Here is a 24624-nt window from a genome sequence, read left to right as displayed (position 1 = left end):
CGAATTAGCGACTTCAAAGCGTTTTTCCGTAGCTTAGTGTAAATGGCGCTTGGCAATTAAGCATACAAATTAGCCGAGTCAAACTTTTAGCCAACAAGTTGAACAAATCTTAATTTTATTTCCGACATTCCGGCATTCTCACCTTTTCGCGACCCCGAAAGGTTCTGGCCTGCCCCAACCTAGAGGGCCATGCCCCCCAGGCAGCTGGACGTTTGTTCACGGGGGGAATTTTCCCACTCAACGCTCAAAGGGAAAACCTCTGGGAAAAACACTCAAAAGCTTTTCAAGTTTGCCACTCAAAAGCTGTCCCAAAACCAAAAACCCCAACTCGACTCGAATCGCAGCCTGTGGCCAGTGCAGCAATGATAAGAGCCAGTGGCTTGTGACAGTCCAAGACGAGCGTCCATGTGGAGAACACTCCTCGGGATTACGACTCCGGGAATTCTAGATGCTCTGGCTCTAGCCAAAAAAATACGCGTCTAGCTCTCAGTATATCCGCATTAAGTTGGCGCGTTTTTATTGCTCTGGCTGAAAAAGGAAAAGTGTCTCATCATTTCCCAAATCCAGTGTGTGAAAGTGTGTGTGTGTGTCTGAGGCAAGTGAAATGTACGCATCGTTCCGGTTTTCCATCATAACGTGACAACAATTTTGATTTGGCTGTATAGCGCGAGTGTTTGTGCCCTAACTAAATACGGGTTTATTGTGCTTCTGTTGCTGCTGCCAGTTTGCCAGTTGCCATTTTTGCCATGTCATTTGCCACTTTTTTGCTGCCAACCAATTCATTTGGCATAATAAATGCAAATTCGAATAGCTTGTCACCCACAAACAGCAGACAAAAACACACACAGAGCACACACACACACATCCATAAGCACACACTCAAAGGCAGCGCGCGTTGTGTTTGTGCTAAAGAAAATTGCAACAGCCAGCGCCTGAGGATATGCCACAGAAATGCACGACACATTACACATACGCCTTGTTGCACACAAATTATGTAATATCGCATTAGGCGACCCCGAACCCCGAACCCCGAACCCCGACCTTTCCACCAACCCCGCTCCACAAAGTCAAGCGAACCGAACCCGGGCTTCTGTTAGCATATTGATGGTTATACTCGTTGTGAGCTTCTTAAGCGATAATCGAATGCACTGGGGGTAGCCAATTTGGGAATCAATCCATAGATTCCCATCTCGGGAGTTCAATGAGCACATTGATGTGCATCCATTCAATCCAGCATCCTGGCCATGTAGCCCTCCAAAACGAACTGAAGCTTTCTTAATATATGGTTTTATATATTTTAACAGAAATGTATTTCTCTATTCTAGCTTGTGTGGTTTATTTAGCATACTAAGAGTTGGCAGAGAAGCGTTTTAAAATCCTTGAAAAATGGTTTTAAATTTGGTTTAGCAGGGGTTTTGGATTAAACGAAGAACTATTGTTGTACTCAGCTTAAGTCCACCTTGCACTTATCTCATTTATTATTTATAGCCCTTCTTAAAAGATGATTGATTGGCTATTAATTCATGGGGAAAAAAAACATCTTGATTTGAGCAAATATTACTGAAATTGGCTACCTCAAAGTACACATAAAGTATTCAGTTAAATGTGTTATCTTGATTTTTAATAGGTTTTACAAATGTTAGATTCAGTAAAAGTGAATATAATATTGGTTCTGAACATTTTGTAGTATATTAAATGGTTACCTTTTTTATGTTGCCAAAATTGTGATTAAAATCAGAAAATTAAATTTTTATTAATTAATTTATATTTAAACAATTAAACAAAAGTCTTTATAAGCACTTGTTGTTAAAACATCTTTGCCTTCTGAGATACCAATAGGTTTTTAGTCGATCCCCCATCGCTTCTCTGCCGAATCTTAGTACTCTTTCTCCTTTCCCATATAAAATCTTAATGGTATAGCTGTTTTTTTTCTCTGTGTATGGGATTGGCTTGAGGATGGGGCGTTGTTGAATCATTCCTACGATTGCAGTGACTGGCGAATGTCGGACTCGGCGGCCACCAGCGGAGCACGCACCTCGATGCCGCGCACGGGCGCCCTGTCCAGATGCGGATTGAGATACTTGTACACCTCGCTGCGATTCAGATCGATTTTGCGCTCCGGCTTCTGGTACTTCATGAAGTTGACCCTGCGAATGGCCGAGGAGTCGCCGCTGTTAAATTGGAATTGCAAGTGCCAGCAACTGGGGGAATGGCAATGGGAATTGGGAAAATGGGATGCGGGTTGTGGGTTGTGGGATGCGGAATGCAGTGCTCCTCACGGAAAATGGAAAAGCAAAGCGCGTACATATGCATGCAATGAACCGGAGAACATAAGAAAACGTCCAATGTGACAACTTACTTTTGCATGGTCAGGCCGAGACCCTGCAGCTCCCTGGCGAATCGAGGAGTCGAGAGCAGTCCGTATTTTCCCCCATTGGTTAAGTACAAGACAAGGGCGGGCAAATACACACAGAGCAAAAGCAAAGAAAAGTTGTTAGCCTCATTAAAGAGTCGAGAAGTGGGGGCGAACTCCAGCTGAAGAACTGGGAGATTCGGGATCTGGATGGATTCTGGATGGGGTTGGGATAAAAACTTACCTGAAACGCTGGCGTGTTATATGCTCGCCATTGAACAAACGATTCCAAAATGCAATCTACAATGAAAATCAAAAGGCAAAGAGCGGGTGGAGAAAAGATATCCAAGAGCAAAAAGGCGGCATGCATAAAGAACTCAACCGGAACGCAGGAGGAAAGTCAAATCAACTGCAGGTCTTGTCACAGGACATACAGAGACACAGATGAAAATGCGAATGTGAATGCGAATCGGGATAAGCATGGCATGATGCACAATGGGTCGGGTCTCGTAATGCCAACGATAATCATAATGAGAGTGCCTAGGTGCTATATATATGGTTTCTGGTCCATAGCATCCGAGGCACTTCATCAGGCGAAACCGAAATGAAACACTACCTGGAATCGTAGCCCAGCAATGGACTTTCGTATGGACAGCTGCTAATGCGCAAATTTATGGTGCACGATGCGACGATGTAAGGATTCGGGGCGAGTGGCCATGGAAAAGTGAAGAAGTGAAGAAAATGAATGCCTGGGATGAGCTGACGTTATGGTTTTTAGTGCAGTGTCTGCAGGGGCACTGGGGAAAAAATTCACCAAAATTATAACCACGTTTGGCATTTTAAATTCACTTTATACAGATTTAAAATATATCGAAAAAATTTAAAATACAGAGTGCAAATTATTTTACAAACATTTCATTTGTGTTTATTTTTAACCCACTGTGTATACACTTTTTAATAATGGCTATATTCCATTCCTTTTTTAAGTGTTTAAAGTTTTTACTTAATAAGACTTTGGAATTTAATTAAACATTTTTTCAATCATATAAAATTCCATTTTATCATCATTCCATCTTTCCTTTGTTTTTGATAAAATTTCCTTTTCTCTAGACAACTAAAAATCAATTTCTGTAAAATGTATATTTTTCGCTCCACAAGCTTTTTTCTTTTATTATTCCATCTGTCTGGAAAATCTTTACAAAATTAAAAACAATAGTCTTGCAACTATTTCCCAAAAGTGTGCTGTCATGTTTCAGCATAACCACAGAAAATAGCAAGCTTTCTAATATTTTTACTGGAGATGAGAACAAATCTATAAAAATGGTAGATGGATATATTTTGGTGTAGTTTTTCCCGGTGCGAGTGTTTGCAGAGCGATGACATGAGATGAGATGGTGATGGCGACAGCCTGACCACGGCAAACATGGCCAAACATTGCCAACTAGCCGCAATGAGCAGGGGGAGAAAAAAGCTGGGGGTTGGATAGATGGGATAGTTGGGATGCCAGGGGAAAAGGGCTCTACCCACCCGAGAGTGCTGCCCGTGATGAGCTCCGCCTGGGCGCTCAGGGTCTCAGCAATGAACTCATCGTTGTAGGCATCCTTGGGACGGTACCAGCGCCTGCCGCCAGGAAGGACCAAAGGACGCTCCGAGGATGGGACCAATGGCCCAAAGGCCCGCTTCGACCGCCGGGGATTGTTTTTGCGCACCAAATGCTCCTCGAGCTCCTCAATGACATCGTGTCTCTAGCAAAACCAAACAGACGGGCGGAAAGTGCACACACCCACCCGGGGGTTCGGGTTCGGGTTCGGGTATACAAAAAAAAAAAAATATAAGATAAGGACCATGGGGGAGGTGGAAATACCAAACAAAAAAAAAAGAGACGAAACAATGTTGAAGGGCTTTCCACTTGGTGCCTACTAATTGTCTTTTGGTTTCTGCATTTTTCCCCTGCCGCTGCCAGGGCTTTATTCAACTAGAGAACCATCTTGGGCACAACGCTACAAATAACTTGCTGTTGGCAATTTATCAAAATTTAAACTCGATTAAAGCTAACTAACTACGTTTGGAAGCGCACATTATGCTGCAAGTAGAAAAAGACAAAAACCAAATGGCATTTTAGTTAATTTGATTTGTGGACACGGACGTTGAGGCGAAGACAGGAAAAGTTGGGGGTGTATTGGGCTGTTTTTAGGGGGTCAGATCCACAAAAGCTCCACAGAGAGAGAAGGTCCAGCTGCCCGCAGCTGGATAATATAGCTCAGAGCAGGTCGGGATAAAAACTGACTTCGGAACTCAACCGAATAGTTTGATGCCTTGCAGGAAATCCCTCTTTTTTCTGGTTGAAATGACTCTTTATATAAAGCTAAGCTCCTGCCTCGATGGAAATAAATCATGGAGTTGAGTATTTTTTGGAATTCCAAAACCTCAAAGGACAGCTAGCTAATGAAAGAAGTCATACTGAGCTTATTCAATCTAAAATATTTATATTCTGGAAATGAAATATTAAGCTAATGAAATAGTACTTTGGTCCAGAAAGTTTTATGATACACAACTCTTAAAGCTGTATCGGATTATAAAAATATTATTTATGCCAAGTGAACTTTTTTTTAAAACTTTCTGTCTTTATAAAATACATTATTTTTTAAATTCTCAAAACCAAACTGCCAATAAAAAAATCAACATTTCTGTATTACCATATCTCCTTTCAACACTTATTTTGTTACACTTTCAAACTATATCTCGTTTTCAACCTTCTTAAGCCTTGGCCATAGAAATTTAATCAACACGTATTACTATTCTCAAAAATGTTTCTCATTTCTCTCAACTTTTCTACCTTTCTCAACTTTGCCAATATAAATTCCATCAACAAGTATTAAAATTTAATCAAGGCCTACCAAAAGGACCACTACTATAAGGGAGGTGACTGAATATTTTTCTGCCCCATCACTCAGACAATGGAGCATTTCCCATAAAGCAGGCCGCCTAATCCTGTTGCTCTAAATAGTTTACCACGAATCTGAGTCGCAGGTGGAGAAGCACAGACCGACCCGGGCTCTAATGCCATTAAAACCAGCTAGACCCAACTCATGACAGCCTAATTACATTAACTGCCCTGCCAGGGATTTTATTCCGCCAAGGCCAGTACTACTCACCTTCTGCTTCTTGAAGCTCTGCTCCTCGGACAGCGGCTCCTGCTCTTGCCCTAGATCCAGATCCTTTTTCTTGTCCTTGGCCAGGCGATTGTCGTCAGTGGAGCGCGATATTTCCGCCACTTCCCGGTCATTGGCATCGCATCTATCCTCATTACTCTCACGTGGCCCCAGTGGGTTGTCAGCTGCAGATATGGATATGTCCTTGCCTGCAGGACATTCAAAGCGAAGAGAAAGGGGATGGGGAGGTTTTGGGGTTTTCGGTTGGAAAGGATATACGCAAAAGTGCGCCATTAGAAAAATTTAATTACTGTCGACCTGGGCATAGTTTTTTGCACCTGCATCCTCTGTTTCGCCTGCGGTGTCGGTGGTGGCTTCCACATCCTCCTGCTCCTGCTCCACCTGGCTGCCCTCCCTTTCAACGATTTGCGGCAACTGCTTCTCCTGCTGCTGGAGTTTCAGGGTGGGCACCAGTTCGGCCAGCTGCTTGGTCACCGCATCCAGGGTGGACTGTATGGTGGAGGGCAGTGACGAGAGGGCCGCCAGTTGTCTCTGGACATCTGCCAGCTGGCGTTCCAGGGCCAGTTCCTCCTCGCTTCTGGGTGGAGCTGGTGGAGTACTGGGATCGGTACTGGGTGGGGTGGTGGTTACCGGTGCTTCGGATGCCTCTGATGCCTCTGATGGGCCTCCGGGTGAGCCCGGCTCTGATGGGACCACTTCCGCTTCGCAAATCTCCTTAGGGGCATCAGCCTTCTCCGGCTGCTCGTCCGGCGATTCACTCTCCGGGAGTTGCTCTAAGTTCGGCACCTCGCTGTCCGTGGGCATCGGTTCCTCCTCCTTCTCCGGCTCCGGTTCGAGCTCCACCACATCCTCCGCCACTGGTTCCTCCTCTTTCTCCTCCTCCTTGGGTGGTGTGGCTTCCTTTGGCGCCGGTTTAGCTTCCGGCTGTCACACGTAAACAGAAATTAACTTCTGATCCCGACAGCAAACAAGGCACTCAGAGAAAAATAACTTAATTATTTTATTTATTACTTATATTCTTAAAAAAAAATTAAAATAAGAATTTAAAAGAGTAATCTTTTAGAATAAACTGTGCAATCTTTAAAAAAATGTCGAAAAAAGAAGTAAATCCATTAGTTTTCATACTTAAGATAAAAAAAAACATCTTGTTGATTTTTATTCATTTCTTTTTCTGTTAATTTTAAATATGGAAATATTTCCCTGAATAAATCTAGTTTATTAGAGGATATTTTTAATTTTTTTCAATGGTTGTTATCCCCATTGAGTATTAAATGCTTGATGTGACAACGATTAACATCGTATCCAATATTTGAGGCTTATTTTCTCTGACTGCGTATAACCCATGGGTATTCCCTTTGGGAAAACATTTTCGTTTTGAAAATGATTTTTCTCCACTTAGTATATTAACCCGAGGCTACTTACCATGGGTGACTTTTCCCTGGGCGCCGACTTCACAATCGTAACCTTGTAGGCATTGGCCGCCCGACGTTCTGCCTCCAGCGATTGCTTGCTCTTGGGGACCGGGCGATTGGGACGCTGCAGGAAGGTGGACCACTGACGGTTCTCCTTGTCCTTCTCCAGCTTCGTCTTGGTCACCTCCTCGTTGAGGGAGCGCAGTACATCGCTGGACATGCAGACTCCGGGCTTGGGGAAGATCCTATAGAAATTGACGCTATCATATGGAAGCGGTTAAAAGAACTCGCCAGTGGACTGGCATGCCAGTAAATAGGGAAACCCCGTCTCTCATAGAGGAGTGGAGCTGGGAAATGGGCAAAAATTGAATGGTACGCACCCGAGGACATTGTGCTCCTTGAGCACCTCCGACTCGCCGGACAGCACGGCTGCAATTTCCTCCTCCACCAGCTTAATTTCCTGCCTTTCGGACAGCGCCGAGCACGGGCGATCGGGCAAATCGGGCAAGTAGAGACCCTCGACGGGATGGGCACCAACTCCTTGTGCCTCAGCTGGCACATCCCCGCGATTGTCTTCCGCATGCACTTCCGACATGGCTTGGCGACATTCCGCCAGGACATCCATGTCCACAGACGTTACCGTAATAGGTACGAATTCCCTAGGAGGCGGGACGAATGGCTCCGGTTCCGGAGTTCGGGCATTTGTGGCTTCCGTCAGCTGGGACAGCGATGGAGTCGGCGATGGGGAAATGGATGGCGTGGGGGACTTGGTCAACGAACCCTCGCTGGTGGGGAACTTCTTCAGGCACTCGTAGACGTCCTCCTCGTTCTCCCTGCAAGTGGATCAGTGCCGAAAAAGTGAGTGCAATTTATGATTCGGTAACAATGATGGGGGTGTCTTGTTAGGGGCGTTTAGTTCCAGGTATACTCTAGGATCTAACATATAAGATTAAATAGGAGATACATTTCAGAACATGTAAAGATTTAAAATTCCAAAATTAAGGGTACACTTATGATAAACATATGAAATTCAATTATATTTAATATAAATCTTTCATACTTTATTTTGGATCTGGATTTAGTATTGAAAAATAAAAGGGATTACAAAATATTATGTTCATCTTTTGGGCTCAATAATACAGAAGTTCTATATTACATTCCATAATTAAATTTAAATCTTGACTTAAAAGCTCAAGGTCTGAAACTGTTTCTTTTACAAAAAAGTACAGAACGAAATAGTAAAAACCAAGACTACTTTTCTTACTAATATTTAGACATGGCTTGTGCTTTGTGAATTTCTTGAAGGGTATAAGGAAACGTTCTTGGGTTGTTAGCCCGCTCATCTGTGATAAATGGTCCTCGGCGGATGGGATACAAAAGGATAGTTAGGAGGGGGGCCAGGACCAGCTCAAGGATGAGAATAGGAAAGGAAAGCAGAGAAAGGCAGAAAGAAAGCTCACCGGTAGACGCCGAAGTAGAAGACGCTGCCGCTGTTCATAATGAGGCGGTGGGCCTCGTCGTGGCTGAGGGGCGTGGCAGCCGTGTCATTGATGCGCACGATGATGTCCTCGACCCGCAGACCAGCCTCGTCAGCAATGCTGCCCTCGGTCACCTATCGTTGGAGCATGTGGACATGGTTAGATTCAGATGCGGATACCATCTCGTCCCCGTACGATCCAAGATACGGATGCCAGTTGGATAAACGAGTGCGAGGCTGCGAGATAGCCGCACAATGGATGCGATAATGGGGGAATTTCTATTAGCCAACGAAGGCGACGTCGCGTGCTAAGTGCATAAAAATAAAACGCGCGCCAAATGTCAACAAAACAAAGACCAGAACGCCAGAAGACCGAAAGACCCAGACCCCAACACAGGAACACACACACACGCACACCCAAGCGAACCGAAGACAATGCCTAAGAGGAGGGTTCCGTTTGGGGGGATCAGAACGAGGGGTGCTCGAGAAGAAGTGGCAACTTCACTTAAGTGAATCTTGTGGAATTACCCATGTCTAACCACTTAAATAAAACATTCTTTTGTGTCGCAAAATAGTTTTAACATTAGAAAAGAGAGATCTGAAGAAAATCACATATCTATAGAATTATAAAAACGAATGTTTAAGTTGAAGAACCTTTTATGTGGTCTCTATAACCGTGCTTTATCTAAACTAATACCAAACTACCAAAATGTATGTACCAGTAGGTACTTAATTTACTATGGTTTAGAATGTATATCCCAAAAAGTTATCATGTAAAAATACCCCGTATTTAAAATTCTCGTTTTCACAACTATAAATCAAACTGAGCCCCACTTGATGTCGAAAAGTTGTGAGAACAATAACAACTAAATACAATATAAGCTTTATGGCCTTTGTGGGTAATAAAGTACAGACAAATGGTTGCAAATTGAGCATTTAACTTGTGGGTAACTATTATCTAAAATTTTTTTCCTAATTTATAGAGTGAAAATTGTTGGAATGTTAGGGGTTTCAACTTATGAATGCAGTTGAAATTCACGCGGCAAGGATCATAATTCGCGTTTAAGGTAACAATTTCCACAGAATTCTATTGTATAATTCAGGTGGTTTGTGCAACACTTTGGTGAGCAAATAAACGCCAATGTTTTTGCGGTGATTGTTGTCGCTTCCGTTATGCGAAAGCCTGGCTCATAACCAGAAAGTCACGACACTGGCTGCCAAGAGGACTTAGTAATGCAAATACTGCAAGTGAAAGGGAGGTGGAATGGAAAACTGGGTGGTAATAGCATGGGGTAGCTGGGAGTGGGGGATTCCCCCAACCAACCAACCAACGAACTCGAGGGTCTTTTCTTCTCCCAGGGGTCTCTTGCATTTCACTTATGGAGGAGTCAATTTCCAGCGGTGAATTCGCAAGGCAAACACTCGACATCGACGGAGGTTGCGAATATTTATAGAACACAGGCTTAGGACTTAGCCTGAATATATGTACGTACATATACGTATGTACGGGACTGTATGTGAAAAGAAGCAGAGTGAAGAGTGCTAGAATAAACAGAGGTTTTTCAAAAGATTACCAAGGATTGTTTAGTGTTTGCAGAGCCAATTTATGGAGGTGGGTGTTTGCACATTTCATAAAGTAATATGGAACCAAATAGAAATATGTTCTTTTTAAGTTCCTTAAAGGGTGCACATAGTAAATAGTTTATTGCCCTGGGTTTTAAATGGTTCAAAATGAAAATAGTGGCAGGAATTATATCATTAGTTTTTTGGTTTTTAAAAATCTATATGAGTTTAACAGCTTATGATTTATTTTAATTAGTCAAGCTTTTTTCTTCACTCTTTTTAATGAAAATGCATTTGATTTATTATGTTAAATTTCAAAGTTAATTTTCATAAACCCAATTAAAATGGAACACAAATGATAAAGCATTTTATAAATTGATCATTACTTTAAGTGCGTATTAAGCATAATTTGTTTATGTAAAATAAACATAACAAGTTAAAAAAAAAACAATTTATGACCTTACTCCTTTGCTGTTTATTATATGCATCGGCTTAAATTGATTTATTGAAATCGAGAGGAATGGACATTTTAGCGGCCCTCGTATTTTGGTTATTTGTTGCGTGTGTTTTACAATTTGCCAATTAAAAACTGCATTTGTTTCGGATTTTCGCCAATGTTTTTGGCCGTTGTTGCTGCTATTGTCAACACAATGTTACAAAATGCGAATGGCCAAATGCAATTTATGCATAGGCAACTACAACTGCAACTGAAACACAATTAAAATTTGAATAAGTTTATTGCCGATGCCATTATGCGGCTCATTAGCGGGAAAAGGCATGGCACTGTCGATTAGATAAACAAAAGACCACTGGCCTGCGAGGAATTACTTTAATTAACTAATTTGCCAATGCAGCAAATCCGAACGGACACACGCACTGCGTTACGTAATTGCAGTCGAAAATATAAAAAAAAAAGGAAAAGGCGTATCGAAAACCACTGAATTAATCCGTTGGGCAATGGGATATAGTGGGGATTGCATTCCAAAACTACAAATAAAACCACACACACACCACAGGTGGGGCCTTTGCCAGGTGACTGACTATATAGATTTCGGTCTCTTTTCGAATCGGGCCTAACCTTAACCACCGTCAGCGGATAGTCATAGTCCGCCCCGCCCACAAGGCGAAAGCCCCAGGGCACATTATCAAATCGGCACATCTTAATGTCGACCACCATTTTCCTTGATTTATTCCGATTTTGTTTTCTTGTAGAATTTTCCGATTTCTTTCGCGACTGTTTTTTTTTTCTTGATTCCGAAGCTTTTCCGGAGCTCTGTGGTCGGGTGGGGAAAACGTCTCGAGTGCAGCGCTGGCAACCAACTGTTGGCATCGGGATTTAGATTATAGCAGCCCAGCAATCGGTCGGCGATCGGAGCGATTTCGCACACTGCCGCCAGAGGAGCTCCATTGAAGCATACTTTCCCCCTGGCCACGACATGCTAATGAGGCTGCCACTCTGTCAGCCGTCGAGTTCCGCCCTCCCCGGGGCCCCCAGAAATCGGGGGTCGTAATCGTAATCGCAATCGACAGCAGTCAGAGCCTCTTAACAGCAAAGTAACAGGTTGGGCGAAAGGGTTATGGGCGGCATTTTTGGCGGTAATTACACTTGAATTAATAATAGAATGGGGTGTTAGTTCCATAAACGGATCACTAAAATATTATATTTCTGATTCATTTGAATCATTTCTTGTTTGTTTTATTTATTTTTGATTTTATTTTTATAAAATATATAAATTAACAACGTATTTTATGTGATACCATTACTTATTCGTGTTTCAGGGATACTTGGCAGGTTAAAAATTCTTTGTATTAAACCATTATTGGACTAAGGTTAAGATGAACTATAATTAAATGGTCAGGTAACCATTGTAAAACGCACATTAAACCCATATTTTTTATATTTCTCTAAGCTGAAGACTTTCTTTAAAAATAATTATAATATAACAAACCTAGGACTAAAATTGCAGTGCATGGTTTATCCTAAGAAATTCCAAACATAGAGCCAAGAATAGAAGTGTTCGTTTTTGGGTGAAACATGTCTAAAATATAGGTGGTAAAGGATTTCCCATAGGGTATGCCTCTGGGAAAGGCTATGTTGCAATGCAAGAAATCAAGAGGCCAATGAACTGCATCAGTTACCAACAAAATTTAGTGGTATAAATACCAGTTGCAGCATACGGCAATCGGTACAGACTGAAGATGTTTTGCAAGGACAACGGTGCAGTTCATGGCCTCCGGCTTCTGCCACTGCTAATCGCCATGCTAACGGCCATCCTGATGATGGTCACACCGGGCAGCGGTCACCAGCTGCCCCCCGGGAACCACAAGTTGTGCGGTCCTGCCCTGTCCGATGCCATGGATGTGGTCTGTGCCCACGGCTACAACTCGCTGCCCCAGAAGCGCCATGTTCCAGCACCCGCCAATGATGAAGAGGATAATGTGTGGCAATCGCTGGCCGGGGCAGGCTACTCCTTCAGTCCCCTGCTGACCAACCTGTACGGATCCGAGGTCCTAATCAAGACGCGTCGCCACAGGAGGCACATGACAACCGGTGGCGTCTACGACGAGTGCTGCGTAAAGTCCTGCACCTACGAGGAGCTATCCGCCTACTGTCTGCCCAAATAGAACACTTAACCCACTCATTACCCAGCATGCATTAACACTCATATACCATATATAAACCATATACATACATACCGACAGCATTTCGTAATCCGATTCGTAATCACTTATTTATGCAGCACCAACTTTGACTAATGAATAAAAGTAGACAGTGCAAAAAGAATTTTTGTGTGTGCGGCAAAGACAACAGTCAAAGGAAAAGTTCTGTGGAGGAGTTCTAAATCGTTGCCAGGATGCTGGCTCCTTTCAGCTGGCTTTGCCTTTTGGCCTACATCAGTCTCGTCCAGGCGCGTATTGGTAAGTATATACCAAAATGGGTTAAATTAAAAGGGGGAGGGGGGCTTTTCACCACCAAGGACTCATTTGGTATTCATAAATGCAGGGCTTAGCACGGCCTGGCTGTTTATACATAAATTGTTTAATTGGCTGACAGCAAACGCCCACACACCCACCCACCAAGCCCACCCACAATTTTCCAATAGCCATTTGCATAAGTCAGCTTGTTTGACATTGAACGAGTTTAGCCAGGCGTTAGAGGGGGGAGGGGTGTTCTACCATGTCTCCAAAGAAGAAGGGAACTCCGAAATGCACTCATCTTAACCTAACACAATTTGACACCCTGACTTTTGAGGATAACACAAGTTGTGGGACCCAGACCCAGACCCCGACCGAGACCCAATTTCGAGTTCCCCAAGCGGTGTATATAAGCCAGCTACTTGGGGCCAAACAGCATCAGTTACCTTTCGACCCGGCTCGACCCAACTTAATCCGTTCGATCGTAAAGCAGCATCCAATAAAGAACCTAGCATCATGTGCAAGATTTTGTCCCTCATCTCGATGCTCGCTGTGATTCTTCTGGCCAGCTCATCGGTTCAGGCCGAAAGGACCACACAGCGTTGTGGTGAGAGGCTCATGGAAATGATGGATTACGTGTGCGAATCGTTTACTCCCGTAATCGCACACAAAAAGCGCTCTATGCGTAAGTTTCTTACCAGGAAATCCGGGTTATCCTCGAACTGAATCCCCGAGTTATTTTCTTACAGCCGATAATGATCTAGCCCTTGATCCCCTCGAGTATGTTCAGAAGTTTGAGGAGGACAACTCCATTGCGGAACCGGTGCCAAGTCAGATCTTCCGTGGAAATTCATTTGAGCGGGTCCTCAGTTCACTGGCTGAGATCCAAAGGCGTACCCGTCAGCAAGGCATTGTGGATAGGTGCTGCAAGCATTCCTGCAGTCTGGCAGTCCTCCATGAATACTGCCTTGTTCCCAAAACATATTAAATTTTCTCATACGAAAACCGCGTCCCGCTCCAAAAATTGACCGGCTCTACCTGATTATCTCTGGATCTGGTTCCAAACCAACCATGTGAACATATACTCCGAAAAGTGTTTTTTTATATAGCTTGTTGCATGTTAAAATGTATTACACGATCGTAACGGATTAAATATATCCTGCTTGGGCTTTAGCAAACAAATGCTGCTGAAATACCGTGTTATTATGGGTGGACAAGGGGACCTTTGAAAACTGAACAATTTTTATACCCCCAGCATTTTTTTAATTAAATAATTTTTTTATTTTTACAACTTAATCCACTTAATGGCTGTTATACATTGATTATAATGTAAAACATATAACATGAGTACATAACAGAATGGTGAATGATCATTTTTTATAGCAACTGAACAGTAGCAATCCAACTGCTTCCAAAAAATAATTCACCTTAAGAAAGAATAATAATTTACAAACCTAAAAATTTACAAACCTAATAAATTCAAAACTTACTTTATCAAAGTTGATATTACACTAAAAAAACAAAAAATTACTTTTTTATAAAAAGGCAAACTCATCTACCTACTTAGGAATCCCTTTAACTAATAGAAACGGTTTGTAGAGGGATTATCAAGAAATTACAGACATTCAGTGACATCATACAAAAAAGATCTAAATCTTATGGTAAGGAGGCATTGTTTAAAGTGATCAAGCCCCAACACGTTTCAAAAAACTTTGAAATATATCGAAAAGACTTAGTAGAAATTAGGTTACCTAATTTAAGCAAAATTAGAAACTCAGTGAGCAGAAAAATCTTTTTAAATTTTCTGTCATGAAATCTGGACTTCCAAGAATATACCAAAATGTAAATATTTGACTGTTCAACGCTTTCACAATTTTTAGTCAATCAGTCAAAAAATTTTTTGAAACAAACTCAATATTAATTTACAGTTGGCTTTAGCTGGGATAAAATACAACAATCTCGCTTTATTTCCCTTTCAACTAAGTTGCGAACATAAATCCGGCTGCTGGGACAATAAATAATTAACTGCAATAAACGACAATGAAAAATCAATGTAATACCCGTTTAATTACCAATCAAGTTGGCCAATCTGCAGCAGTTTGAATACATAATTTATTTAATAATTTATACCCAGGCGATGTATTGAGGCCCTGTTCAACCATATCTACATGCATAACATCCCGTGTTCCGATTCATTTCGCGTGTCTGTCTCTGATTTCCGATCATAAATTATGCGCATACATCCCATTCACATGTGCATATATATCATATCCAAAGCTGGAATTGAGTAAGCTCCAATAACGACTTATCAACTACGAGTACGTGACTGTTATTTCCAGGCGGATCATATCTTTTCATTAATCTTAGGTGTCGTCAGAAGGTTATTTGGTGGTTCACGTTTTGGGCTTGGAAGCACAATATCTTAAAAGTTCATCCATGGAGCAAGATTTCAAGCAGCACTCATCGAAGACTCCTTCCCGTAGACGTCGTGTCTTTAGCATCTGGGCGGAACCATCAAGAAACAACCTTTCGAGCAGAGAACGGTCATCGAAGCCCAAGTCAAGGGATCCGGCCTCTATAAGGTTGAAGTTCATGGGATCTGTGGAATAAATTATTGGGATAAGTCAATAAAAACCAATGGGGATCTATTCAATAATAACCAACTGAACATCGTTTTGGGAAACACATTTTATGATATTGAGTAAAAATGTTTAAGATTTTTAATATCTTTTGTCGAAAAATTTTCTGTAAATGTTTTTAAGGGTATTTTCGGAAAGATGATATCTTTTTATTATAATAAAAAAAAATAAAAATGCCACATAAGAGCAAAAATTATTTTAAATAAATTTTAAAATCTCAGTTATTTTAAAATGATCTTATGATCCTATCAAATGATATAAGTACATTTTCAGAAATGAAAAACTTTCCGACTGATTTTTGAAAAACATATAAGATTAAGACTATAAGACTATTTAAAAGCAAATAAGAAATAATTCTTGTTTTACTGTTTTTATATACAAGTTTACAGATAACGCTTATGCTGGATTTTTATTAGAACACCATAGTTAAGATATTTATGAGAATAAATTTATGAGACGACAATTTCTATATTCCAAATCGTTATTTTTAAGCCTCTGTCTTTTTCTTGAATATAATGCATTTAGGATTGTTTTGGGTTTAACTTAAAAGCATGTAATATCATTTTCACCTACCCAAAGTTCTCTTGGTCATAGCGTTAAAGCCATAAACACATAGCCTGGAGAGGGCTTCGGGCAGCTTACTGCCGCACAACTTCATGGAGGCCTGGACACTGCCGATCATCAGGATGAGCAGCAGCAGGCTGGGCAGCAGGATCCTCCTCTCCCCATTCCGCCGCATTATTCCCGATTCGTTGCCCATGAGTGGTGGAGTGCTTTCGGATGCGATACTATCCCCGTCCCTGTTCCTGAAGTTGATATCTGCCAAGTGGCCCGGCCACAACTGTTTGGCTCCCAGCCATCGGCAGAGGGTTTTATATGGTGCAGAATCGGATACGATCCGAGTTGGATGTCTGGTGCTCGTATCCAGCGTCTGAGCACTGTCAAAATGCGTTAGCCATGGTGTCAGTTGGCACCATAGTTCGGTCTGGTTTAGTTTCTCGCCCCGGTGTATGGTGTTCGGAGGGTGTGGGTTGTTATTTATCCCTTCGTGCGGGAGTGGGTTGTCTGAAATTATGAGCCTGGGGGGTCTTACGCATATCAGCTGACGTTTGTTTACGTTCTCACCCAAGAAATAACGCACGGATCTGGATTGCTGAAAAACAAGATGACGTGCATCGAGTTCCCTTCGGCGGGAAAGGGTGTTCAACAATTTTGGCATGGTGTGGCATTACTCATTTGGAGTTGGGAAACCTTAAGCGGAAAAGCTTTATCCTGGTCAAATTCAGGAGTTTAAGTAGCCCTATGAATATTTAAGTATCCATTTGGCAAAGGGCCTTCATTAAAATGGGCCTCTATACCGTATTATCGGGCTTATATCTGCGTAAAATTTTTTAACAATGTCACGTTAAAAAATAAACGACTTGAAGCTTTTATAAAAACTAAAGCTTTCTCTATTCGAAATATTGACTGTATTTTAAAAACAAATCTTTTTGTTCTTCAGAACACAATTTAAGTGGATGCAACTACATTTGTTCTTGTTGATAAATTCTAAAATTATTTTAAGATCTGAAAACAATCATAACTCTCAGATTACCTTAAAATTGTGATGTCCAAACAAAAGCCGTGTGATTTTAACAACAACTTTTCCAACTTCTCAAAGTCAACCATCTTTTTCTCATTTAAATAAAAACAAGAGCTAACTAATGCCATTCCTTTTCACTCGAAAACAATAACTTTGCTTTTGTTATCTCATTATCTTGAGAGCCTCGACACTTAATGGTTTTCCCAGCTCCCTTTTCAAATTGATAACCCGGCTAAGCCTCTGAGTCCTTTGCAAATCAGGTAGATTTTTACCTGTTAGCCCAGAATTATTATCACTGCAAAGCGCTATCTATGGGATATCCCTACTGCTGATTGGAAGTTGTTTACTTGTTTACACATCAGTCGATAACAACAGTAAGGAAAAGAAAAGAAAAACTGAACCTGAACAAAAAATGAATCAGAGTGTATTCCCCGTTCGTTTCGCCTCAGTCTTTGTTTTGCTTATTAAAACCAGAACGTCATCTAATTAAATATTCATAATTTTCATTATTGTTCTCGGAAAACAAGGGCACCGCACGGTAGGTGCTGAATGGCAGATGCCTGTGGGTGGTTCTTGGGTTTGGTGTTTGTTTTTTGGGTGTTGATGGGCCGGGGATTCCCCTTGCCGCACAGCTGGAAGGCCGCCGGGCCAAAAACAAAAAGGAAAAACAAAGGACTTTGTTTTTTATTGTTGCTGCTGGTTGGAGAGTAACTTTATTTGCTTCCACTAGGAATTTACAATGAAATATTTGGAAATACGATTATAGTTAGGTTTAAGTGTATTAAAATGAGTTGGAAAACGCCTGCCGGCTGGATGCCTCTGGGAATTGTCCTTAAACTGGTCATCCTGCCCGCTGCCATCACAAAATTTAAGTCATATCGGGATCATTTTGGTATCTGAGGTTTCTTTTTTTTGGGGGATCTGGTAACTGGAGGATCTGGTATGTGATCATAGGGCGCAGTAGTCCATAATATCGTCGTAGGTGCAGCCATCCTTGCAGCATTCGTGGGCAATATTCCGTCGGTGGCGTCGCAACTTGCGCTTACTTCCATTGGATCCTGATGGATCCTTTTCCGTTTCAGTGTCCTGCAGCTTACGGATCAGGGTGCGCACTCTATCCTTGGGCACTTCTTGAAAGTTAGTTAGATGTGCAGTGAACGGGAAATGAGACCTATCGACTCACCACTATTGCTCCGCTTGACCCTGCTGGGAAAGCCCTTGACACATATGAAATTCAGTTCTCGGATCAAGGCCTCGCCGCACATCTTCCGGCGTCCCTGGACCGGCTGCAGCAACTGCGAGGCGGTGGCCACCAGGAGCAGCAGCGCCAGCCCCAACCTGATCAGGCTCATCCTGCTCGATCTTTGACTCCTCCGTCCGTGCTCTCACCGGGCATGAAAAGTATGCCTCCTATATCTCTGGTACTCGGTCCTATCGCGAACTCTTGCTTCTCGTACTCCTGGCAAACCTATCGATGGGCATGCCAAATGAAACTGATCTCTGGAGTTGGCCGGCACTCAACACGTTGCCTCGCTAATTGACTGACTTTGTGACTTTGACTTGGCCAGGTAGAAATCAGCTCGGCTTAGCTCAGGTCAGGTCAGTCAACCAGTCAGCTGCAGGGAAATCTGGAGGACTTCCAGGTTTTCCTTATTTCATTACTCGACCAGCCGGCCAGCAAATGCCTGGGAAATGGCTTTTCCCGGCCAGGAATTGCCCGACTTAGCCAAAGTCAAAGTCTAATCTCGATCCTTGCTTAACAAAACAGAAATACATACGAAATTGGAAATTGGGATTTGGTATTTTGTCAAAACAAAAGTTAATATAACGTTGAGAAATCGGTCTTTAGTAAATATTTTTTTTGAAGTTTAATATTTTCTATAGTATTAAAAAATAGTCTTGAAGTTTTAGAAAAAATCTAAAAACTGAAAATATCTAAAATTCAAAGCAAATATTTTTTGAGTGTTTAGCCAACACTTATATTTTAAAGTTAATAAAAAACAGTACTGTAAACCTGTGGGATTTTTTCTACTTATTTGCCAACAGGCTACTTCTGGCACATCAGCGACCTGCACCTGGACACTTTCTACTCCACCCAGGGTGACATCTACAGGAGCTGCTGGGAGTTGACCCGATCGGTTTCCGGTTCCAGTGGCAACAATGCGGCGACAGCGACTCCAGGTCCCTTTGGCCACTACAGCTGCGACAGTCCATGGAACCTGATCGAGTCCGCAGTGAAGACCATGAAGGCCAAGCAGGGTGACAATGTGGAGTTTGTCCTGTGGACCGGAGATGCCCTCTCCCATTCCGCCCAGCCACTTTCCGAGCAGAAGCAGCACGAGATCCTGCGAAATATCACAGATCTGCTGGGACGCAGCTTTTCCTCGCAATTCATCTTCCCGGTCTTGGGTCACGAGGATGGAAGTGGCAGCTACCGAAGATTGGGGGAACTGTGGCGACATTGGCTTCCCTCCGAGGCCCTGGTGACCTTTGACCAGGGTGGCTACTATTCCATCGAACAGACTAAGAGTCGCCTACGCATCGTGGCCCTGAACACGAATTTTATGCTACTTGATTCCGATTCCGATGCGGCTGCAAGGACATCGCATAGTTTGCGCTGGTCAACGGAATATTTCGCAGAACCCAAGGCATCCGTGAGCTCCATTTCTGACGAAGATAAATTGCTGGCGGAGCAACAGTGGCTCTGGCTGGAGGAGGTGCTCACCAAGTCCAGGGAAAAACAGGAAACGGTAGGAAAATGACTATAATATCCAACTTTAAATAGGTTTTACTACCTTTTTTTCCAAACAACATTTTTACACAAGGATTTTTTCAATAAAAATTATAACCCAATTTTATTTAAGCTTTAAAGTAACACAATTTTAAATCAATCCTTAAAATGTTGTACTCTTTGCAACAAACATTTAAATTTCATTGAAAAATTATCAACGCCAAAGTAGTCCTGAAATTAACGAGATATATAAAATCATTTTTCATATGCAAATATTCAATATTTTCATTTCTCTGCCCATCGGCTATCACAGGCCAGAAAATCCCATCGGATAGCGTGCTGCTGCCCTTTTGATTAATTATAATATTTAATTTGCAGCAGGATGAATTGATTTCATTTTATTTTATTCGACACTTGGATTAAATGAACTGAAACAGTTGGCTTTCTGTCCCCAGGTCTATATAGTGGGTCACATGCCGCCGGGCGTCGATGAACGTCACCTGGGTCGCCAGCACAACAAGTTGACTTTCACCGAGCACAACAACCAGCGCTACCTGGAGATGGTCCGCCGATTCGCCCCCGTCATCCAGGGTCAGTTCTTCGGTCACCTTCACTCGGACACCTTCCGTCTGATCTACGATGCCAAAGGTACGCTAGTGTCCTTGCTACAAGTATTATATATTATTATTTCATCTTTAGATTAAAGAGTTAACAAAATATATATATATATTAAAAACAAACTGAAGAGAGAACCATATTCCTATCTATTTTGAAAATCCCCTAAGAAATTTAGTCTGTTGACCAACTACATTTGAAAATTCGATAAAAAATTGATTTGAAAAATGCACTATTTAATACTATAACTACTATAACGTAGTACAACTAATAATAAAAAAAAAATATACTGTAAAGTGGTAAAACTTCTCTGAAATATTAAATCTAATAAAAATTAGTACAATGACTATAAAAGCACTCATATTACTATATACTAGTAAGATTACTTTAAATATAGTAAAAGTGCTCATATTACTCATATTACTATATACTAGTAAGATTACTTTAAATATAGTAAAAGTGCTTCAACGAAACAGAAATCTAGACATCTATTATATAAAAATATTACCTAAAATCCATACTGATTTTTTAAAAACACACATAAATATATTCAAACAAATCCTACAATTTCCAACACCTTGCAGTGCAGCGAGTTTTTTCCGTTTTCATTTTTAAAAATCACGGCACACCTGGCCGTGGAGAATTTCTTTTAATTTTGCACACAACTAACATTTGTTTTTGCCGGCAGGCAATCCCATTTCGTGGCTGATGATTGCCCCATCGATTGTGCCCCACAAGGCTGGAATCAGCTCATCGAATAATCCCGCCCTGCGGCTCTACAAATTCGATACGGGAAGCGGCCAGGTGCTGGACTACACGCAGTTCTGGCTGGATCTGCCGTTGGCCAATCGGGCCAACGAGCCCACCTGGCAGCCGGAGTACAACCTGACCCACTACTATGGTCTGTCGGAGATCTCCGCCGTAGCCCTCCATAATTTCGCCGAGCGCTTCACGGGCACCGAAGCCTCCTGGTTCACCAGGTAAATGAATGGGCCCATTATGACCGAGTTGATTGATCCTTGGAGCTTTCAGATAGATTTGCTTGTGCAAGCGACATTTACTTTAAAGATACGACTCCGTTTTAAATGGGAAATTAGTTAGTTAACATACAACATTTATTATATAAAAACACTAAAAAAGATAGATATTTAACTGGTTTTTATTTTCTTCAATATATTTAACTATATCTTATGCAGCAACTACTTAATTTTCTGTCAGTTCTTAACAGATTAAGCAACCGAAAAATCCACTTTTAAACGGAAGCCCAAAAAAACCATTTCATTTGCTAGCATTTCACGCTAAATTGATCCAATTATCGAAAAAAATGTTTTTTTTAAATCACTTAAATAATTTTTTTGTTTAAAGACTTTTTACCGGTTTATAGTATTTAAAAAACGTAATCCCCTTTTTTTCGTAATCGGCTACGCCCCTTTAAAATCCAGTTCTCAATTTACAAAGCCTGCTGGCAAAAAATAGTCAAATTATTTTTTTATGTGATCCAATAAATCCGTTTAAAATAAAAATTGGCTAAAAAAAACTGAACATATGTGAGGCAGCTATATGTTGAATCACAACTTATTGTGCATTTTATTGTCAATGTTATAGTAGAGATGCCAAAGTTTTTTAAAAGATATTTTTATGTAGGAAGTTAATACCAAGTAGAATATTTTTATAAAATTCCTAGAAGGACTTTAAAATTATATCAAAATTGTTTGAATACAGATTGTTAACCACAATCACCCACTTACGTCTGGAAATATGTTTTTGACTATTAAAGCATTTATAAACATTTTAACACCATTAAAACTTTAAAAATTCCAAAAAAACACAATACCTATTCCAATGAACAATTTCCATTTACACGAAAGATAAACACCCTCAATTATCAAATTTATGAGTTATTCATGAGAAGACCAAGCTCAACTAGGAAACCATTCAGAGTATAATTTAAGGGGCCACAGGTAGACTCCTTCAATCAGAAGCACTTTCATCCGCACTTTCACCCGCCGACGAGGTGCTGCAATATGTAAATCAAAATGGTAGATAGCGGCTCGGCTAAGAGCATTTATGAAAGCCCAGCTGGCCGGCGATACAGGCTAAAGCAAACAGGGATTTCAAATGACACCGACTCCCGACCAGTGCCACTTTTTTCCGCCGTTTTAACCCACTTTTTTTTCTGCTCCTTTCCCCCCTGCAGATACCACCGAGCCAACGCAGTGCGATATCATTCCGGGTCGGCCTGCCAGGGCCTCTGCATGCTCAATCATTACTGCGCCATCACGCGCCTGGACTACGATGAGTTCCGGCTCTGCCTGGAGACGGAGCAGTTGGCGCTGCAAGGACACGCCCCCTCGGCCCGAGCGCCCACATCCTGGAGCTGGCTGCTCGCCCTGCTCTCGGTTTTTTATGGCCCATTGCCCATGGGGTGGTGGTGGGTCGGGGGGCGATGCAACAATTGCCACATCCAGCGAATTTAAGCGTTCTCGCTTAAGCGGAACCATATCAATGTGGGGTTGGGCCCCAGGATGCGCAGGCACTCAGAAAAAAAGGGATGCTATACGGAAATTAACTACAAATTTTAAAATCCGCTAGCTCAAATGATAGGATTACCAAAATAACTGTTCTCCTTTAAGTATTTATCTATTATGTTGTTATTCCTAACTTATATTTTAAAGTATCACTTTAGTATTAGATAATAACTTTTAAAAAGTATACTCCGATAAATTCACATCTGTGACTCTGGGATTTCAATTAAATTAGTTATATGTAGGTACATTTTTTACATCCTAAACCTTAAAATGTTTAGTTTTAACTTAAGTTGTCCCAAAATAAAACTTATAACCTGTGGATAATATGATGAGAAGAAATAATATGAACTCGTTCTATACCATATTTCCTTACAAATAGATGCAAAACCTATCCATACTTGTCTAAAAAACTTTAAAATGTTATTATCATAACCTTTCTTAGTAATATTTCTTTTTAATGGTTTTATTTTTAAGTATTCTTTTCAATCGAAACCTTGAAAACTTTTAGGATATGATATATGATATATGATATATGATTCAGATAGCATTTTTGTAAAAGCAAAAGTCTCTTTCTTTTTAGTTCCATATTTTTTTCTGAGTGCTCTGATGGGGTAATAGATAGTAATGAATATAGGACGAGAAGGAGGATAACTTGCGCCCGGGCTGAGCGATTCCTATATACAAGTATAGCGCTAATTTACTCTCAATTATGCTGCATGCGAGCCAGTGTGCGTGCCATATCGTTTGTGTGTGTGATATGATTACAAAGAAAATCGTCTCTGCATATGTATTGCTCGGATATATATGCCTCTATGTATATGTGTATTGTATGGACTTGGATATGTATATGTATGTTTATCTGGATGTACTTATTGTATATGAAATAAACGAAAAATTTTTAATGTTACTGCCCTTGCTCAATTTGCTTTTCTGGCGGCACATCGTCTCTGCTTTCTATAAATATTTAAGCAACAAATTGTGGTGTAAATAAATGTGTTAATTTGCGCAAACAAGTCAGCAGTTAAATAAAACGATTGCAGATGTTGGTCTGGGCGGGGGGAGGGAATGGATTGTTACGAGGGTTCCGGTCTTTTTTTATGGCCAAGACCATTAAACGGCGAAAACCGCATCGCAGTCGTATAAAAAAGTCATTGCCCATGGCCTGGCCAAGTCGAAGGAGTCATGGACGTTTGTCTCACTATGGAGAGACATGCATATGGATGATGAGGGGAAGTGTTCCAGGGATATTCCGAATTACCATTTCGCCGTAAATTCACCGAAATGCATTGAATATCTATGGATACAATCAAGGTATTGCCTTAAAATAATTTTCAAATAATAATTCTAATAATTTGAACATCTTTATAAGGAGATTTCTGTAAGTAAAATATAATTTTCGATCACAAGAGAGAAATGGTATTTGCTTTCTTTAAAATTCGCTCACAAAATCATGGTAGCAAAGAGCAGTTTATTTTGATGAAAAACGAAAATTTCCTTTTGAGCTCAAAAAGCTTTCTTCTTTATTGATTATTATTGCTTTGCTTTCTGGCGCTGAATTTCATAATACCTTAATATTTCACAACTTGTAGCGGAAAACAACTGGAAAAGTAGAGCCAGTTTACAGTCAAACATTTT

General features: G+C 41.2%; 6 protein-coding genes across 10 annotated transcripts; 3 read left to right on the top strand and 3 right to left on the bottom strand.

Annotated features, from left to right (window-relative positions):
• The first annotated feature begins 377 nt into the window (after nt 1–377).
• LOC108013217 (acid sphingomyelinase-like phosphodiesterase 3b) lies at nt 378–23081 on the top strand. Its single transcript, XM_017078943.4, has 6 exons — nt 378–606; nt 12720–12897; nt 19162–19865; nt 20302–20494; nt 21150–21441; nt 22659–23081. The coding sequence occupies exons 2-6, from the start codon at nt 12834–12836 to the stop codon at nt 22936–22938; spliced, it is 1533 nt and encodes a 510-aa protein (XP_016934432.3). The 5' UTR covers nt 378–606; nt 12720–12833; the 3' UTR covers nt 22939–23081.
• Zasp67 (Z band alternatively spliced PDZ-motif protein 67) lies at nt 1765–11304 on the bottom strand. 4 transcript variants are annotated; one of them, XM_017078939.4, is made up of 8 exons: nt 11057–11303; nt 8399–8550; nt 7319–7771; nt 6949–7198; nt 5844–6450; nt 5509–5714; nt 3881–4098; nt 1765–2147 (listed from the first exon to the last, which is right to left on the bottom strand). In XM_017078939.4, exons 1-8 carry the CDS (start codon nt 11153–11155, stop codon nt 1979–1981), a joined length of 2154 nt encoding a protein of 717 aa, XP_016934428.3. In that variant the 5' UTR covers nt 11156–11303; the 3' UTR covers nt 1765–1978. The 4 variants fall into 4 exon arrangements, with proteins under 4 accessions (XP_016934428.3, XP_016934429.3, XP_016934430.3 ...); XM_017078940.4 differs by having other exon boundaries at nt 1768–2147; nt 6949–7183; XM_017078941.4 differs by lacking the exons at nt 1765–2147; nt 3881–4098 and adding an exon at nt 4283–4436 and having other exon boundaries at nt 11057–11304.
• Nucleotides 11961–12724, top strand: Ilp1 (Insulin-like peptide 1). Its single transcript, XM_017078944.4, has one exon. The coding sequence runs from the start codon at nt 12178–12180 to the stop codon at nt 12601–12603; it is 426 nt and encodes a 141-aa protein (XP_016934433.3). The 5' UTR covers nt 11961–12177; the 3' UTR covers nt 12604–12724.
• On the top strand, nt 13328–14087 carry Ilp2 (Insulin-like peptide 2). The gene is made up of 2 exons (XM_017078946.4): nt 13328–13579; nt 13644–14087. Exons 1-2 carry the CDS (start codon nt 13411–13413, stop codon nt 13880–13882), a joined length of 408 nt encoding a protein of 135 aa, XP_016934435.1. The 5' UTR covers nt 13328–13410; the 3' UTR covers nt 13883–14087.
• On the bottom strand, nt 14943–16778 carry Ilp3 (Insulin-like peptide 3). Its single transcript, XM_017078947.4, has 2 exons — nt 16107–16778; nt 14943–15493 (listed from the first exon to the last, which is right to left on the bottom strand). The coding sequence occupies exons 1-2, from the start codon at nt 16750–16752 to the stop codon at nt 15288–15290; spliced, it is 852 nt and encodes a 283-aa protein (XP_016934436.3). The 5' UTR covers nt 16753–16778; the 3' UTR covers nt 14943–15287.
• On the bottom strand, nt 17816–18898 carry Ilp4 (Insulin-like peptide 4). 2 transcript variants are annotated; one of them, XM_036815402.3, is made up of 2 exons: nt 18299–18898; nt 17816–18242 (listed from the first exon to the last, which is right to left on the bottom strand). In XM_036815402.3, exons 1-2 carry the CDS (start codon nt 18465–18467, stop codon nt 18064–18066), a joined length of 348 nt encoding a protein of 115 aa, XP_036671297.3. In that variant the 5' UTR covers nt 18468–18898; the 3' UTR covers nt 17816–18063. The 2 variants fall into 2 exon arrangements, with proteins under 2 accessions (XP_036671297.3, XP_036671296.3); XM_036815401.3 differs by having other exon boundaries at nt 17816–18245; nt 18299–18895.
• Nucleotides 23082–24624: the final 1543 nt, after the last annotated feature.

This window comes from Drosophila suzukii, chromosome 3 (assembly GCF_043229965.1).
Source record: "Drosophila suzukii chromosome 3, CBGP_Dsuzu_IsoJpt1.0, whole genome shotgun sequence".
Classification (NCBI taxonomy): Eukaryota; Metazoa; Arthropoda; class Insecta; order Diptera; family Drosophilidae; genus Drosophila; species Drosophila suzukii.
This window is presented reverse-complemented; position numbering and strand designations above follow the sequence as displayed.